This window comes from Neovison vison, chromosome 9, assembly GCF_020171115.1.
Source record: "Neovison vison isolate M4711 chromosome 9, ASM_NN_V1, whole genome shotgun sequence".
Classification (NCBI taxonomy): Eukaryota; Metazoa; Chordata; class Mammalia; order Carnivora; family Mustelidae; genus Neogale; species Neogale vison.
This window is the reverse complement of record NC_058099.1, coordinates 100,931,444-100,947,500: the sequence shown is the minus strand read 5'-3', so window position 1 is coordinate 100,947,500 and position 16,057 is coordinate 100,931,444. Positions and strand designations below refer to the sequence as shown.

Sequence of the window (16,057 nt, the reverse complement as noted above, 5' to 3'; positions counted from 1 at the left end):
CTTCCTCTGTGCTCCAGTCAGCAAGCCGGCTGACAGAGAGGTTCCCTGTCTCCCCGTGTATTTCTCACCAGTTTCGGACACTTGCACCAAATGTCCCCCCTCACCCCCACTCTTGTTCCATCCGAGCTGCCATCCTGTGGCGCGTGGAGGACACAGCAGCCTCCTGCTGGGCACCTGCCTTCGTCCTGCGCCTGTAATCTGTCCTCTGGCAAGCTTAAAAGTATCTCTTAAAATGCAGATTGAATTATGTCACCTTCTGCCCCGAACCCTCCAGGCTCTTTGCATCACCCAGAGACTGAGCCGTAAGCCCGCACGGTGTCTGTGGGACCCGAAGCCTGCCCAGCCCCATCCCTTCCACGCCTCTCACGTCCCTCCCCTTGGGGCCTGCAGCGGCCTCCTACCTCGTCTTCGAACGGGCTGAGCCTGCCTTCGCTGGAGGGGCCTCGCATGGCCGGGATCATCACCGGGTGTTGTCCGTGGTCTTTGTGGGCTGCTCGTTACGACGCAGACACGGCCTTCGCTTGTATCCAGCAGGCCCTCCCCGGCCACTCACTGTCAGTTAGACCTTGTGGTTCTCTCACAAGCTGTCCCCTGCCTTTATTAAGTCCTCGCCCCGACGCTCGCTGTCTGTCCCTGCGCTTCTTTACTGCCCCTTCCCTTCCCTCTCTGCCTCTGAGACGGAAGCTTTTTCAGATCAGGAGTCGGCCTGGTTCACCGCTGTGTGTCCAGCACGTGGGACGGCATCTGGCACATAGTAGGTCACTAAACCAATAAATTTGAGATTGAACAAATGGATCTTATTTGCAAAGAAATACAACAGATAAACTCCCATTTGGCTTCATCTGTTTTTGAGAAAGAGGAAACAAAACTGCTAGTTAAATTACTGTGTCCTTCGTGAAACATACGAGAGAAACGGACCCCGGCCATCCTAAAAGAAAAAGACGTTTACTGTCAGGCGGCCCAAGTCTGTAGAGAATGAGGCTTAGCACACAAGCCGGAAGACCTGGCATCACGGAGCGGCAGGGGTTCGTAGAAGCACAGGGTCATTGGGTCTGCACGTTACAACCCCCGCATTGCCCATAAGCCCTCCAAGCCCCCCCATTCAGGACGCCCAGCACCAAGAAATCACATCCTGCGGACCAGAGCTCACTTGGATGCCTGCCCAGCTGTGCTAGGGTAGAGAGAAGGAGGATCTGGCCCCCTTGGCCTCCACTAGGGGGATTTTCTACTGTCCCAGGCTGCATACCTTAGGGGTCTCCAAAAGCAAAACCAGGATTTGGATGGGGGAAGCCAAAACAAGGCAGATACTGAAAGCATTTGGAACTCGTTGTGAAGGTTCTTCCAAGCCTGTCGGAACCTACTACGAGTACATACCGCGTTCCTCATCTCGCTCATCTCGACCGTAGCTTGTCCTCAGACCCAGATCTTCGCTATGGAGGGGTGTTCCCATGCCCCTCTTTTCAGACGATGCTCTCAGATGCTCAGTGTCTTCCTGTCACCCTCAGATTCCTCCCTGGGGCCTTCCGGGGCCCCCCAGAGCTGGCCCTGCTCCTCCTGGGCCATGTTTGCTGCCACTCGCGTGTCCCTACTCTGGGCTCCCCAGACATGGTCTCCCCAAGACCAGCGCACTGGTTCACGCCCCACTTTCTCCTGGTCTTGGATCCAGTGTCCCCTCCCGAAAGCCCCTCCCTGGCCATCCCGTCTAAGCTGCGTGCACGCCGCACCGCGGCACTTTCCGTCTGCTCTCTGACAGTAGGGATTAGTTTGCTTGGTGTGGGCTTCCCAGTGAGAGTGTGGGGTCCAGGAGGTCGGGGCTTTGTTCATTCGTGGCTGGATGTGTGCGCTCAGGGCAGGAAGCGGCCCTACGTCCTTGTTGAATGAGTGAACACGTGTGTTGTCATCTTGGAGATCACACTCCTGCCGTCCTACTTCCTATGCACTGCACAGCATTTTGGAAATACAGCCAGGCTGTGCGAATGAAAAACGAGGGAAAAGCAGATACTCTCTGACTCACAGAGACAACTTTCCGGGCACGTTTGATATGTGTGTCTGCCATGTATGTGATTACATACGGTCCGTAGCAGACACACACCTTTTATTTCTAAAACAAGCATCAGTGCATTTCATGATCCGCCCTGTGTGCTTTCTTACCCCGTGGTAGGTAACAGTCGGCAGAGCACGTCTGAATCCTGTCTCTGCCAGCTGACTGACTGATTGTCGCTCTCCGAGCCGCACAGTCGGGCTTCAGCACGAGGCACGGCTGCGCGGGGGACGGACAGTGCCCGACCTTCTGCGCAGAGGCTTGAGGCGCTCCGTGACCTTGACTGTGTCCGGGCCGCTGCCGGGGACAGACTCGGTGGAGGCCCGTGCTGGGTTTGGTCAGTCCCCGAGACTCTGTCTGGAGGTGGCATTTTACAGTCCTAAACTCAGATCCTGCGGGAAGTTAGCCAGTTGTGTGATCTCGTGGCTGAGCCTGGGGTAGGGAAAGCGGCTGACAGATGCGACGCCGCGTGTCCGTTTTGACCTAACGCTAATACCTAACTAAGCTGGTACTGGAATCTGACGTTCAGAAATTAATGAAAGGTGAATCGAAATACGTCGTCTCTAGTACTTCTCTTTGCGCGTGGGACAGAAAATCTGGTGCCTTTTCCCTCGCGGCAGGTGTCGGCCACGCATCTTTGGTCTCTGGTCGCGGGCGCCATGCGCGGCCTGGACTCCCCGACAGGCGCTCGTGTTCCGTGTAATCTTCGCTAGAGAACAGTTGTCCACAGAAGCGCTTCCCGGCCGCAGGAGTGTTGACATAAGCCGTTCCTCTTTAGGGGCTCTGTTGGCGGGATGGAGGCCCGAGGCTGCTCGTCGATCGTGTGCGCAGGGTGGTAACTTCTGTTCTTAGCTGTCGCTCCCGCTGTCCGTGTTCACTGAGCGAGGCAAACTGTACCGGACACAGTCTTTTCATGAAGTTGGAAACGACGAAGTCAGCGTGCCGAGGGCTGGAGGCAGGTACCGTAGTTCTGCGTCAGTCTTGGATTCCGCCGGCTGGCTGCAGCAGAAGAAACGGGGCCAGAGAGCTTCTCACCGGACAGGTCTCCTGAAGATGAGATTTCAGTAGGAATGAGTGAATTAAATGACACATTTGTGTGACTATTTAAGACTGCCCCTTTCAGAAAACGGTGTTGGGAAAACTGATTTGCACATGCAGAAGAATGAAGTGGGACCCTTTCCTCAGGCCATTTGTAAAAATTAGCCCCAAGTGGATCAAAGACTGTAATGTAAGAGGTGAAGCTACAAAAACTTAGAAGAAAATGCTAGAAAAACCTGATGACATTGGATTTGGCAGTGATTTCTTGGATATGACACCAAAATCACAAGCAACAAGAATAAAATGGATTTCATCAAAATGAAAAGCTTTCATGCTTCAAAGGACGGTCAACAGAGAGGAAAGGCAATCCCCAGAATGGGAGGAAATATTTGCAACTCCTGTACCTGGTAAGTGATTGCTGTCTCGAATATAGACAGAATCCCTACAGCTCAGTGCCGGAGAGCAGCCCGGTTAAAAAGCTGGCAGAGGACTCCAGTAGATGTTCCTCCGAAGAAGATCCACAGATGGCCAGTAAGCACGTGAGCAGACGTTCAGCAGGCCGGCTGTTAGGGAGTCAGGAACCACAGCGAGATCCCCTCCCACCCATTAGGTTGGTTGCCATCAAACCTCCCCCCTCCAAAAGAGATAAAACACCCTAAGAGTGCATGTTCCTGAGAATGTAGAGAAATTGGAATCCTTGTGCCCTCGTGGTGCAGCTGGTAGGGAAAAGTATGGCTATTTCAAAAAAAAAATAGAGATTTTCTGTATGACCTAACAACTCCGCCTTTGGGTATCTATCCAAAAGGACAGGAAGCAGGTACACACGTGTACGGCGGCATTATTCCTAATAGCCGGGAGGTGGAAGCAACCCGAGTGACCCTCCCCGGGTCAGTGACTACATGAAACTGGGTCTTCATCGGCGGAGTCTTACCCAGCCTTCTGAAGGAAGGAGCACTAGGACGAACCTGAGGGCCAAGAGGCTTAGTGCAGTAAGCCAGACACAGAGGGACGCGTACCGCATGGCCCACGTACACGGGGTTCCTAGGCTGCGTGGCTTGTGAGGTCAGCGCACGGGCCGAGGCTTCAGTGTTAGCTGGTGAGCCGAGGCTAGACTTCTCCGAGATGCTCTGCTGCTCTGTTTCCAGCAGACCCAGAAAGCTCTCGGCAGCAGCACGGCTTTCAGCCCGCCCTGCGGTCACGTCCTCCGGCAGACCCTCTGCACCCATTTCTCCAGGCAGAGGTTGATGCACGTGCTGTTCAGCTCAGGGAGTGCGTGTGTCCTATGGGCTTGGTTTCGTCGCTGTTCCTTTCTTTAATTTCTGCAAAGTCCTCATTCGTGGGGGAGGACGCCGTGGATGAAAGGATAGTGTGAAAGGCGTAGGCTTCACGGACCTGCAGGACTCCGCCGTGCCAGCCGAGGACGACGTGTGACACGGCCAAGGACCGCTGCGGGTCACGTGCACTAATTTTGAGGAAGCGACATCCAGCTTCTCCGAGAAACGAGAGCGTCGTTTCCTAATCTGTGCCCAGTACGAATGCTATCTCCGCAAGCAGTCTCATCAGCCATGAGCTGTATTTATATGTGTCCTCTAGTCCGCGGCCATCGGGAGCTCCTGAATACCCTGTGTCTTCCTGCACCGTGTCCCGTAGGTTCTCGGACCTGTCTTCAGGACACGGAGCAATGCCACTGTGTATGCGTTCGTGTACATTTGTCAGTGCTTCATTTTTTTTCAAACACACGTTTTCTGCCATATCGAGTAAAGCACCCACAGCTTCACCGTCTCTCACTGCTTGGGCCGTACACACTGAAGCTGTGTTTTACAGACGCAGTAATCACGATGTTCAAACCCAGGCCTTATTGAAAATAGCAGTGCTTTCCAGTTCGCTGAGGGGGTGTGTGTGTGTGTTTCTGAATCACGCGCGCGCGTGTGTGTGTGTTTCTGAATCACGTGCGTGCGTGTGTGTGTGTGTTTCTGAATCACGCGCGGTGTGTGCGTGCGTGTGTGTGTGTGTGCGTGTGCGTGTGTTTCTGAATCACGCGCGGGGTGTGTGTGTGTGTTTGTGTGTGTGTGTTTCTGAAACACGCGCGTCTCCCAAGTCCGCGCTCGTGGTTCGTGCCGCCGTGGCTGCGTACCGGCGGCAGAGGCCATGTGCTCCCGGCATGGGCGCGCGCTGCATGCGGAGGAGTGTGCCTTCTGGAACTGGGGATCGCTACTTTTCACTTGGCCGCTTTGGATTGAGATGGAAAAGAAAAGATGTTGCTTTGCTTTTCAGGTTGTTTCCCCAAAAGCAGAGCTTGTCCGTCTCAAGCCCTGCAGGGGTGGTTGGCTTCCAGGGGAAACGAGTGTTTGTCAGAAATCACCACCCACTTTTAAGTGTTGGGAACTCATATTAAAAAAAAAAAGAAAAGAAATCTGAACTTCGTGGGCCGGAGAAAGCGCCGGGAGCTTGTTCGGGTGGCCCTCCCGGTAGCCGGCCTGCCCCTGTTCCCCGGCCTCGGGCAGCCGTCCTGAGGGGGATGATGTGTGGATGAGTCCTAATGTCGCAGTCGCTTTCGTATTCTTACTGGTAGGAACTGAGGCTTCCAGGTAAGAATATTAATGGACGCATATCAGCTCTTGTCTAGCTTTCTTTCTAACGAGACCCTGGTCTTGTCGGTAGAGTGCAGTGGGCGGCGGGGAGCTGGGTACCTCCTGCTCGTGCTGAAAGCCCGGGGCCACCGGGACAGAGCTGTCTGCGCCAGTGACCGTTAGTGACGGTAGTGGCCGGTTCCTCTGCCGTCCGCGCTTCTGCACAGAGCACATGGGGAGTTGAAGACCTCGGGCTCTGACACGTTTAGTCTGAGCCAAAGGACCTGTCACCCCGCTGGTAAATGGGCGGAGGGACGGAGCGGCCTGCCCCCCACTGGTCGTCGCGGAGTGGGGGGGACGCTGATGTGGTTACGGTTGTGGGTGCGATTCGGGAGCACAGCAGCCGTGTCGCAAGGACTAAACCGTGCCAGAACCGCTTAATGGTAGCAGAAGATGCTCACGTTCTTTTTTGGGGGCTTAACTTGATGAACTAACTGGATTCTGCCTTGAAGTGGTTCTGCGCTTACTAATCTCGACATATAAACGTGTGGCCCTGGTTTGTTTTGTAAACCGAGGAGTGTAACGTTTAGCTGCTAGGACTGAACGGTCTGAAATCACTGCTCGCATTCCCCCGTTCTCCCTGCAGGGGGGACGCAGCGCCTGCCGCGGGCTATTGGGGTGTCCCTGGCCAAGGAGCTCATCTTCTCTGCGCGTGTGCTCGATGGCCAAGAAGCCAAAGCCGTGGGCCTGGTCAGCCACGCGCTGGAACAGAACCCGGAGGGGGACGCCGCCTACCGCAAGGCCCTGGACCTCGCTCGAGAGTTTTTACCTCAGGTATTGCTAATTATGTTGCCTTTTTTCTTTTTTTCTTGCTTCTGTTTAAAGACCTTTATAGCAAATGGACACAGCAGTCCTCTCACGTGCCGGGGATGTGCGTGTTTTCCAAGCAGAGAAGTACGTGGTAGCCCTAACACCGGGAACAGTAAACTAGATCAACATGCAGCACCTTCAGCATCGAGACTGGACAATGGAGGTGGTCTGGGGCCCCCGCTGTGGCCGGGCTCCGTAGTATCGGACGCGCCCCTCGGCACATGGGACGGAGCTTCCTAGGAACTGACGTCATTCACCATCTGACCCTTCTGACCTGAGCTGTGCGCGTGGAGAGAAACAGCCATGGATGGGCTGTCACCCCGAGTCCCCCTCAAGCTGAAACCCACTGAGAAGCACATGCTGGGGAGACCAGAGCCGGTTAGGCTGTCCTTGCCACAGCCGGGTGTGAGGTGACCGGCCTGCACAGTAGCCTTTGTGTGTCCTTCCCCGTCATTATAGAGGAGGGAGAGAGGGAGAGAAAGTGAGAAGCAGATCCTCCGCTGAGCAGGGAGCCCGACACGGGGCTCGATCCCAGGACCCTGAGATCATGACCAGACGCTTCACGGACTGAGCCCCCCAGACATCCCTCCTTGTGTTCGTGTTTGTGGTGACGTAGGCACTGTTTTAGCCCCTGTGTGCGCAGTGGTCTGCCCACACTGAAGCTCTGGAGTCTGGGACGCGCCGCGTCTCCTGGCAGACGACCGTTCCCAGGAGCAGCGTGACGGTGTGCTCGGGTTAGCGGGGGCGCCTCGTGGGGCCCGTTCCAGCAGTTTCTTCATCTCGCTTTTCAGTGTATTTTCCAGATGCTCCTTTCTTCTGAAATCACAGATCAGAGGACTTTTGCTGTGCAAGTAATTAGCGATTTGTCTTTATCCCTAGTGGGGTTTCAGGCTTTATCACTCCCCGGCCAGTCCCAGAATCAGAGTGGCACCTCTCCGACTGCACCATTTGGCGCAAACAGGACTCGTAGCCTTTTCTGGGGCTCCGGAGCCTTCAGGGAATCTCAGGATACTCTCTCTCTAGGAAAACGCATACGCTCTCCACATTTGTTGGGAGCTCTGCATCCCTCCTCAGAAGGTGCTGTTAGAGGTTCCGGTGGCCAGACAGGGGCCCCGGTCCGCCGGGACTTGCCTGACCCCCGACTGCTGACAGGCAGGGCCTCCCTGTGCGCTTGGTTCCCGGAAGCACCCTGCTCCGTGCGGATGCCGAGGCCCTTGTCACTCAGCCCGCGGCGCACTCTCCCGGGATTCCGCTCTTACGGGCTTTGCTCTCCGTGTAAGTAACCAGAGCCCTGCACTCGGAGCTGATGGAGAGAGCAAGCAGAAAAGAAAACAGGAAAAGGAAAAACAGGCTCTCACTGAAACTTCGGTATTAATCTTTCCCCAAGCGATTAGAGTTGTGTCGCCTAACGAGCGGTCGAGGTGCAGGTGTGAGGAGGAGGAGGAGTCTGAGTAACGACCGGCTTCGTGCTTCCTCTGGCTTCCAGCTCTAGGCCCGGCGCAGGAGGTCTGCATCGAAACAGGGCTCTTTGAGGGGTGCGTCCTTCCCGTGCAGAGCACCACGGCCTCTCCTGGTCTTCGGACGGCGGTGCTCAGCTCCCTGCTGTGAGCTGCGTCCCTGGGCACTGCTGGGCCTCGTCGCTCTTTCCTGTGCCCTCCGTGCCCACGCCTTCCCGCCTGCCACCCGACAGCGTGCAGCACTTCACCGCGGGCCAAGCCAGGGTCCCCACGGCCCATCCCTTTCGTCTGGGGGACCTGCCTCTGAGAACGCTAACCCCTAAGCTTTCTCTCCAGGGCAAGGGAGACGCTGAGTGGTTCGGGAGATGCGTGACTGTACAATATGCCGGAGTTACGGAACAAAATTCCAGGGGCCGTCGTCTTTATTTCTAGTTTTTGTCACTGAAAGATTACTCTTCCAGAAACTAGAAAGCCTCTGTAAAATTAGTATTTCCATCTGATTTCTGTACTGGATGTTAGTTCCCTTGTCCTGTTCGAGAAAAAAATGTTGGTCCAGAAGAAGAGCTGTTGGTTTTGTGTTTTGAAAGAGGCGTGTTAAATAAGCATTGCATCTGCTAGCATTTCCAGTTTCCTGTTTTTCTAGTTTTGTAAGCCTCGCTGCCCAGTACAACCCAGGCATCCTCAGGAGCCGGCCCCAGACCCGCTGCCTTTTCAGGAGGGGCTGGGGGCGCGTGCACGCGCGGGAGCGGGACGGCGTCTTGTGTGCGTCATCTGGGGACACGAGGGCACGGCGAAGGCAGTCGCTGAGAGGCGCGTGCTTCGGAAAACCAGTCGAAGACTTGAGGCTCGCAAAGACACGGTTCTCGTGTGAGCCCCACCCCCGCAGACGGCATTCCGGGGGCTCTACCAAAGGGACTTGTGTGAGCCTCTGAGAAAGATATTTATTAAGTGTCCGGCTTAGGGACAGAGCGCAGCTGGGTACAGTTGATGACGGACCCCCGCGCGGGAAAACGGACACTCCGTGCCGTCGGGCGCTTGTCACCGGTCCGTCGGACCCTCCGCGGCTCCCCTCGCTTCGAGCCTGCTCTGCCCTTTAATCCGGAAGACGCTGGCAGAGGTGCCGCCGCGGCCTAGCTCCTGACCCGGGAACTGTTCTTAGGGATTTAAAATGTGAGCAGACAGCTAAATGCCACTGGGGCACTCTTGTTTTCAAAGATGACAGAAGTCATGTTCTCCTCCCAAGGGCACCCAGTTCTCCCTTCCGTGACCCTCACACATCGCCCAGGACGCATCAGGGCTGTGAGCTTCCGTGTGCTGTGGGAGCACCGGCTGGAGAGCACAGCCTTACCCGTACGTCGTCCTTGTGCTTAGTGCCGAAAGCCCGCGGAGGACAGGGGTTGGCCGGGTGTAGGACGGACGCGGACAGGACGGTCGGCCTTGTCGCCAGCCGGGGCTCCTGTCAGGCATTGGTGGGTGTCGTATCACGGCACGCACGACGCCTCCTTTTCTTTGCTGCCTCCCTTCCAGGGAGACCTGCAGGAGCGCGGTCAGCCCCTCCGGGCACAGCCCCTGCCGACCTGCAAGCGGGCCGCGTCGCCGACGTAGGAGCTGCTCCAGTGCTGCTCAGACCTTGCGCGGCCGCGAGGGATTTCCCATTAACGGTCTTACAGCTTCGGAGGTTTCGTGGCCGTGGTGCCAGCAATGGGAATTTCTGATTTTTACTGGTTTATAAAACATAATTTGCATAAATAGTAATTAATATCTTATTTCTTTAATTGAATTTTAGGGACCCGTTGCAATGAGAGTGGCAAAATTAGCAATTAATCAAGGGATGGAGGTGAGTGCCTTGATACTCGGGTTTGTTGTCGGAGGAAATAGTAGGCATTTCATTCTATTTAATTTATTATATTTTATGTTCCCAAATCTAGCTGTTTCAATGCTATTGTTACTGCAAGCTAGGTTATTTTTTGTTTTTAGCTCTCCTGTTGATTTCATTCTGCTCAAGCTCTTCCTGACTCGTCTCTCGGTCACAGAACTCGGGGATTGCCCTGGAGTCCCGCAGCTTGTGGCTCGCTTCCTGTCTCCGCCTTCCGCTAAGAGATTTATTGGCTGGTGGTTCCTAGAACACCAAAAGAAAAGGTCATTCGGTGTATTCTCAACACCAGTTCATTATAAAAAACATCCTGAGAAGCACCTCCAGGCTCAGAGCCGAAGTGAGCTCTCTGCGCCTTACGTCTCCACGCGCTCTGCGCAGGGAGCCGCACTAACAAGCGGTGTGTGGCGTGTCCTGGGGTTACCCCGGGAGGCGACTTCTCAGGAGCGCAGGCCTCAGACCGGGGGAGCGATGCAGGCACCCATACACATTGGGCGTTCATTACCCCGGTGGGGTTTTGGTTAAATATCAGAATTTTGAAGAAAGAAAGCAGAATGGTTTTAAAAATGTCTGTGTAATTGTAACAACACTAACAGCCAATGCCCTGTGGCCCGTTCTGCATGGCAGGCCGTGTATCCGTGCTTTACCAAGGCGGGATCGCCCCGCGTGGTAGACAGTACAGTTAGCCTCTCTGAGGCACGGAGAGCGTGACCAGCTCAGCCCCGGTCACACGGCCCCCACGTGGCGGAGGCAGAACGGGAGCGCCAGCCGTCAGCTCAGCTGCTCACACGGCCGGCTTGCTGTGTGTCATCGAAGGGCTCTGGGCTCTCGGAGCGGTGTGTTGAGCTTGAGTTTATACCGAGTGCTGCATGTTTTGAAAAGTAATTCCTGCTGAAATGTATTGTGTTTTCATCCTCAGGTTGATTTAGTAACAGGATTAGCCATCGAAGAAGCTTGTTATGCTCAGGTATGTAAGCAGCTACAGACTCAGGGGGCTGCCTCTTAAAAATGCTGTCAACCTTCTGTGTAAGTCAAGTGGATGGTATGTCTCAGAGCAAGACTGTGCCCTCACCTCTTCTCAAATCACACAGATGAGTGGAAAGTAGGGTCTGTGCTCTTTGGCTATACTAGCCCTGAATCACTGATTCTCTTCCATACACTAATGTCTCTTGTCTAGCTAATTTAGAAAACTCTATCAAGTTAGTACCATGTGTGCTGTCGCTGTCTCTCAGTCTCCTGCTATATTTTATGGGTGTCGATGTGAACCTTCCCTCCAGTGTAGATGGGTGGGCAGAGGCAGTGGTGTGGGTGTGGACCTGCGGGGGGAGCATCCGTGTATGAGACTCAGTGGTTCTGAGCCTTCCCTCCTGCCCACTGAACGTTCCCTGATCCAGCGTATACAGTTTTCTGTTTCGTATACAAATTAGTAGGACTTTGTATAGAGGAATAAATCTCCTTTTTTTCTTTACTTCCTTGTTTTCTAAAAGATGTAACTTCATTTAGGGCATCCAAAGTAGCAAAAGAATTTTGTTCTACCTTTTGTGAGAATTGGAAACTCACTTGAGCTCCCATTTAAGCATGGCAGCGTCCTGAATTAGGAGGAACAGCTGGAATGTTCCCCTGCACCTGGTCTGCGTGTATAAATTGCAACATTTCATTGATGAGCACACGCCACGAATGAAGCAAATTACACTCTTCTTACAAATGGACAGCCTTAGAGTCCAAAGAAAAATTTACAAGTATGTTTGGCCATAAATCCCACCTTACCAAATGTGAAGGAACAGGAATCATAAGCATTTTGTCAGACCACAGTGGGATTAAACTAGAAATCGTAACAGAAAGATAGCTGGGGAATCCCACCTGGTAATGGTAGGATCAGTCTTTTTACTCTGGGTTGAACAGCGTGCTTTTAAATAACACGTGTGTCAAGGAGAAGTTACTGAAAGCACTGCTTAGAGAGAGCAGCATTTTAGCACTGAACACATGTATGAGAGAAGGAAGATCTAGGATCAGTGATGAGTTTCCGCTTCAGGAAAGTAGAAAAAGGAGAGCAAAGAGAACTCAAAGTCAGCAGAAGAAAAGGAAAAATAAGCTTTAGAACAAAACCCATGAAATCAGAAACAGAAAAATAAGAAGAAAAAACCACAACAAGAGAAAGCTGGCTCTCTGTAAAGACCTGTGGAGTTGGCAGACGTCCGGGCAGACTGGCCACAGAAGAAAGAAGATGATCACCAATATCAGAAATGCAGGAAAGGCCACCTCCAATGATCCCATGGACACTGAGAGAATGATAAAGGGATACTTTGAACAACTCTGCCTACAGATTTGATAACTTCGATGAAATGTACCAATTCCTTTGAAGACACAACATACCAAAACTCATACAAGGACAAATAGATCATCTGAATAACCCTATGTTTGTTAAAGAAATTAAATAATAATTAATAAACTGCTAAAATAGGAAGCTCCTGGCCCAGATGGTTTCTCTGGTGAATTCTACCAAACATTTAAGGATGAAGTCATATAAATTTTAAGTGACTTTTCTAGAAAATAGAAGCAAAAGGAACCCTTCCTAACTCATTCTGGGTCGGTATTATCCTGATACCAAAACCCAACATTATAAGAAGGGAAAACCACAGGCCATTGATCTGATTTAGATGTAAAAGTTCTCAGCAAAGTATTAGCAAATCAAATCCAACAATGTATAAAAAGATGTTTAAAAACAATTTCAGTTTGTCTGATTTGTATAAAATATATGGATACAATGTATAAAAAGAACCAAATGGATTTTTTTGGTAGATAGGCAAGCCAGGTTTGACAGTCAGAAAGCATTATAAACCATAAACCATCACACCAACAGGTTAAACAGGAAGGTCAGATGATCGTATCAGTAGATCTAGAAAAAGCATGTGACAAAATCCAACACCCATTCATAATAAAAGCTCAGCAAACTATAATGGGAGATTCCTTACCCGATAAGAACCTCTATAAAAGAACTTGGAGCCAGCATCATACTTAATAGCCAAGGATAGGGCAAGGACATCCTCCTCACTTGTCCTCGTCAACATCTACTAGAAATCTTTGCTAATGTAATAAGACAAGAAAAAAAAAAGATAAAAGATACACAGATTGGGAAGGAAGAAATAAAACTTCATAGAAGATGTGATTGTCCATGTAGAAAGTCTCAAAGAATCAACAACAAAAAACCCACTAAGAAGCAGTAGAGCAAGGATGCAGGATACAGGGGTAATAAACAAAAGTCAGTTCCTTCCCTGTATGCCAGCAGTGAAGAACTGGGATTAGAAATTAAAAGCGTAACATGATCTTCATTAATATAAAAAATACCAAATGCTTAAGTATAAATCTAAAAAAACAAAAAAGTACAAGATCTATAGGAGGAAAACTATAAAACTGATGAAAGAGATCGAGATGTAAGTAAATGGACAGGTAAACCTTATTCATGGATAGGAAGACTCAGTATTACTAAGAAGTCATTTCTTCTCAATTTTATTTAGAGAGTCCGTCAGTACAATCCCAGTAAAAACCTCAGCCATGTTACTTGATCTGTATCGACAGAGCAGTTCAGAAGTTCATATGGAAAGTCCAAAGACTTAGGTTAGGCAGTCCAGTGACTCAGAAGAGCAGAGTTGGGGGACTGACACTGCCCAACGCCAAGACTTAGGGTAAAGCTACAGTAAGCAAGACAGTGTGGGTTGACAAAAGAGCAGACAGTTGGATCAGTGCAACAGAATAGGGAACCCAGAAGTAAATTCATATGAAAGTCATAGAAGTAGACTCATAGAAAATGAAATGACTTTCGGCAAAGGAGCAAACGCAGTTCGGTGGAGAAAAGATAGTCTTCAGAACGAGTAGTACTGAAGCATCTGGGCCTTCGGTGACAAAAAAATGAATGTAGACCCTGACATTACACCCTTCACAAAAACTCACTCAGATTGGGCCGTAGACCTAATGTAAAATGAAAACTATGAAACTTCTTAAATATCACATAGAAAATGTAGGCATCCTTGGGTTTGGCAGTGACTTCTTTAAAATTAACACCAAAAGTATAATCTATGAAAGAAAAAACTGGTGTTTCACTTCACTGAAATTAACAGCTTCCACTCTGGAATGACACTGTGCAGAGGATGAAAAGAGAAGCCCCAGGAAGGGAAGGGGTCTCTGCAGTGCACATCTGTAAAGGACTTGTATCTGAAACCGACACGGGCTTGTAAAACTCAACAATAAGAAAACAACCCATTAAAAAGCGGGTGGAAGAGCTGAGCAGCACCTCACCAAAGTAGATACGCTGATGGCGAGTGAGCCCAGACGCAGATGCTCCACATCACACGGTGTTAAGAAATGCAAGTACAAACAAGAGCTGATTTGCCGATTTCTTACAAAGCTAAGCATAATGTTAGCATGTGATTCGGCAGTTGTAGCTCCGGGTGTTCACGCAACTGTGTTGAAAGCTTACGTCTGCACCAAAGTCTGCCCTTGGCGTTTTAGCAGCTCAGTTCATAACTGCCAGACTTGGAAGCGGCTGAGACGCGTAGGTGAAGGCACATTCATGCCGTGAGGTGTTATTCGGTGACAAAAGACACGGAAGAACCTCACATGCGTACTGTTAAGATACGGGTTTCCGTCTAAAAATTGGAACCCTACGATAGGGTTCCAACTGTCTGACCTTCTGGAAAGGCGGCACAGGGCAGGGATGAGCAGCTCAAACATGGATGCTTGGTGCGGGGAAGCTGTTCCGTGGGCTGCTGTAGGGGTGGATCCGTGACATCGTGCCTTTGTCAAAGCCCATGGTGCACACAACATACAGGCTTTGCTTACAAGAACGTGTGGATCCTGGTTCCTCAGTTGTAACAAATGTACCGCATTGACGCAAGATGTCAGTAAGCGGGGCAACCCTGGGGCAGCTTTGAAGTTTGTTCAGTAGTTTGTAAACCTAAAATTGTCTAAAAAAATAAAGTATGTTGGTTTTTTAAAGTACATTTGAAATCGGGGGCAAAGTGTGTTTGGAATGAGAATGTAAATTTGGTCGCAGAATTGTTCAAATGATGGGTAGATTTCAAAATTTTTGATCGCCTTCTAGTTCCTTTTCTTCTACTTAAATAAAGCTTGTTAGACTTTCGTAGTTTCTTCTTTTTGGTGTAGGTAACACAATGTTTTGTTTTTCTAGACTATTCCAACAAAAGACAGGCTTGAAGGTCTTCTTGCTTTTAAAGAGAAAAGGTCCCCGCGCTACAAAGGAGAGTAGAAGACACAGAAATGTTCGCAGCCCCAGTGTAAGGAGCGTCGCTCTGGAAGGATCTTTCGGACCCACACATGCCTCCGCACCTGGAGTCCCAATGACCAAAGTGAGCCTCTGTAGAGTGAGTTCAGCTTCTGGAGCGGACCCATCAGTGTACGTCATTCAAATGTGCGTCTTGTCGCGTTCATTCAGATTTATAACGCTAGTAGCGCATACTGTCAAAAGCAGAGTCAAACATAGGTACACATTTTTAAATATTTCCTGCATATGAGGCTTTCTGTTCTTAATTTTTTAATGTGAATAATTTATATATTGCACATTCTAGGAAATAATATCGATTGTATGTCTACTGTGCTGCAATACGAAATAAAATTATTTCTATATACCAAAAATGTGAAGTTATACCAAATAAAGTTTCTAAGGGATTATACAATACATCCACGCACACATCCATCTCAGACTGAAAAAGGAATTGGTAGACTCTCTGAGTGAAAATTACCAAATAAAAATAAAATTGGTGAAAAGAAAACTTGGGAATTTTTCTCTTTGAACCAAGTACGTCACTGCACCCTGGATTTGAGAAGAAGCCGTCTTTCAGTGCCGATTCTGTCGGGTGACCCCTGTAGTCTTAGAACCAGTGTGGACGATGGCAAATGAGGCCGCCCAGTTGGGGCCCACGGCCTCGGGAGGCCAACAGGAGGCCTGGAGTCGGAGTTCTCCTAAGATCGCCCAGCACCCGGCCTGGCCGTTGGTCTAACTCCCGAAGAAGGTGGTGTCGCCCGGGTTGGGCTGTGGAAGCGGCGTGGGGTCAGGGATTTGAGGGGAAGCCCAGCGGCTCTGCTTCCTCGCCCCGGCACTGGCACCTGGTTTTAGGAAGGAAAGGAGGTGAACACGGCCGCTGTAGCCCCGTCTCCCTCGACTAACCCCTGGCCAGGCAAAGTGACTAGAAAT

At 50.9% G+C, this 16,057-nt stretch overlaps 1 protein-coding gene across 2 annotated transcripts in view; it reads left to right on the top strand.

Moving 5' to 3' along the window:
• Positions 1-15,635, top strand: part of AUH (AU RNA binding methylglutaconyl-CoA hydratase) — a 144,876-nt gene extending 129,241 nt beyond the window's left edge. For both annotated transcript variants that reach the window (XM_044266103.1, XM_044266102.1), the window contains 4 exons: positions 6,296-6,483; positions 9,763-9,813; positions 10,769-10,816; positions 15,035-15,635. In XM_044266103.1, coding sequence (XP_044122038.1) covers positions 6,296-6,483; positions 9,763-9,813; positions 10,769-10,816; positions 15,035-15,112 — 365 coding nt within the window. In that variant the 3' untranslated portion in view covers positions 15,113-15,635. The remainder of the gene's footprint in view (positions 1-6,295; positions 6,484-9,762; positions 9,814-10,768; positions 10,817-15,034) is intronic.
• The last annotated feature ends 422 nt before the right edge of the window (positions 15,636-16,057 follow it).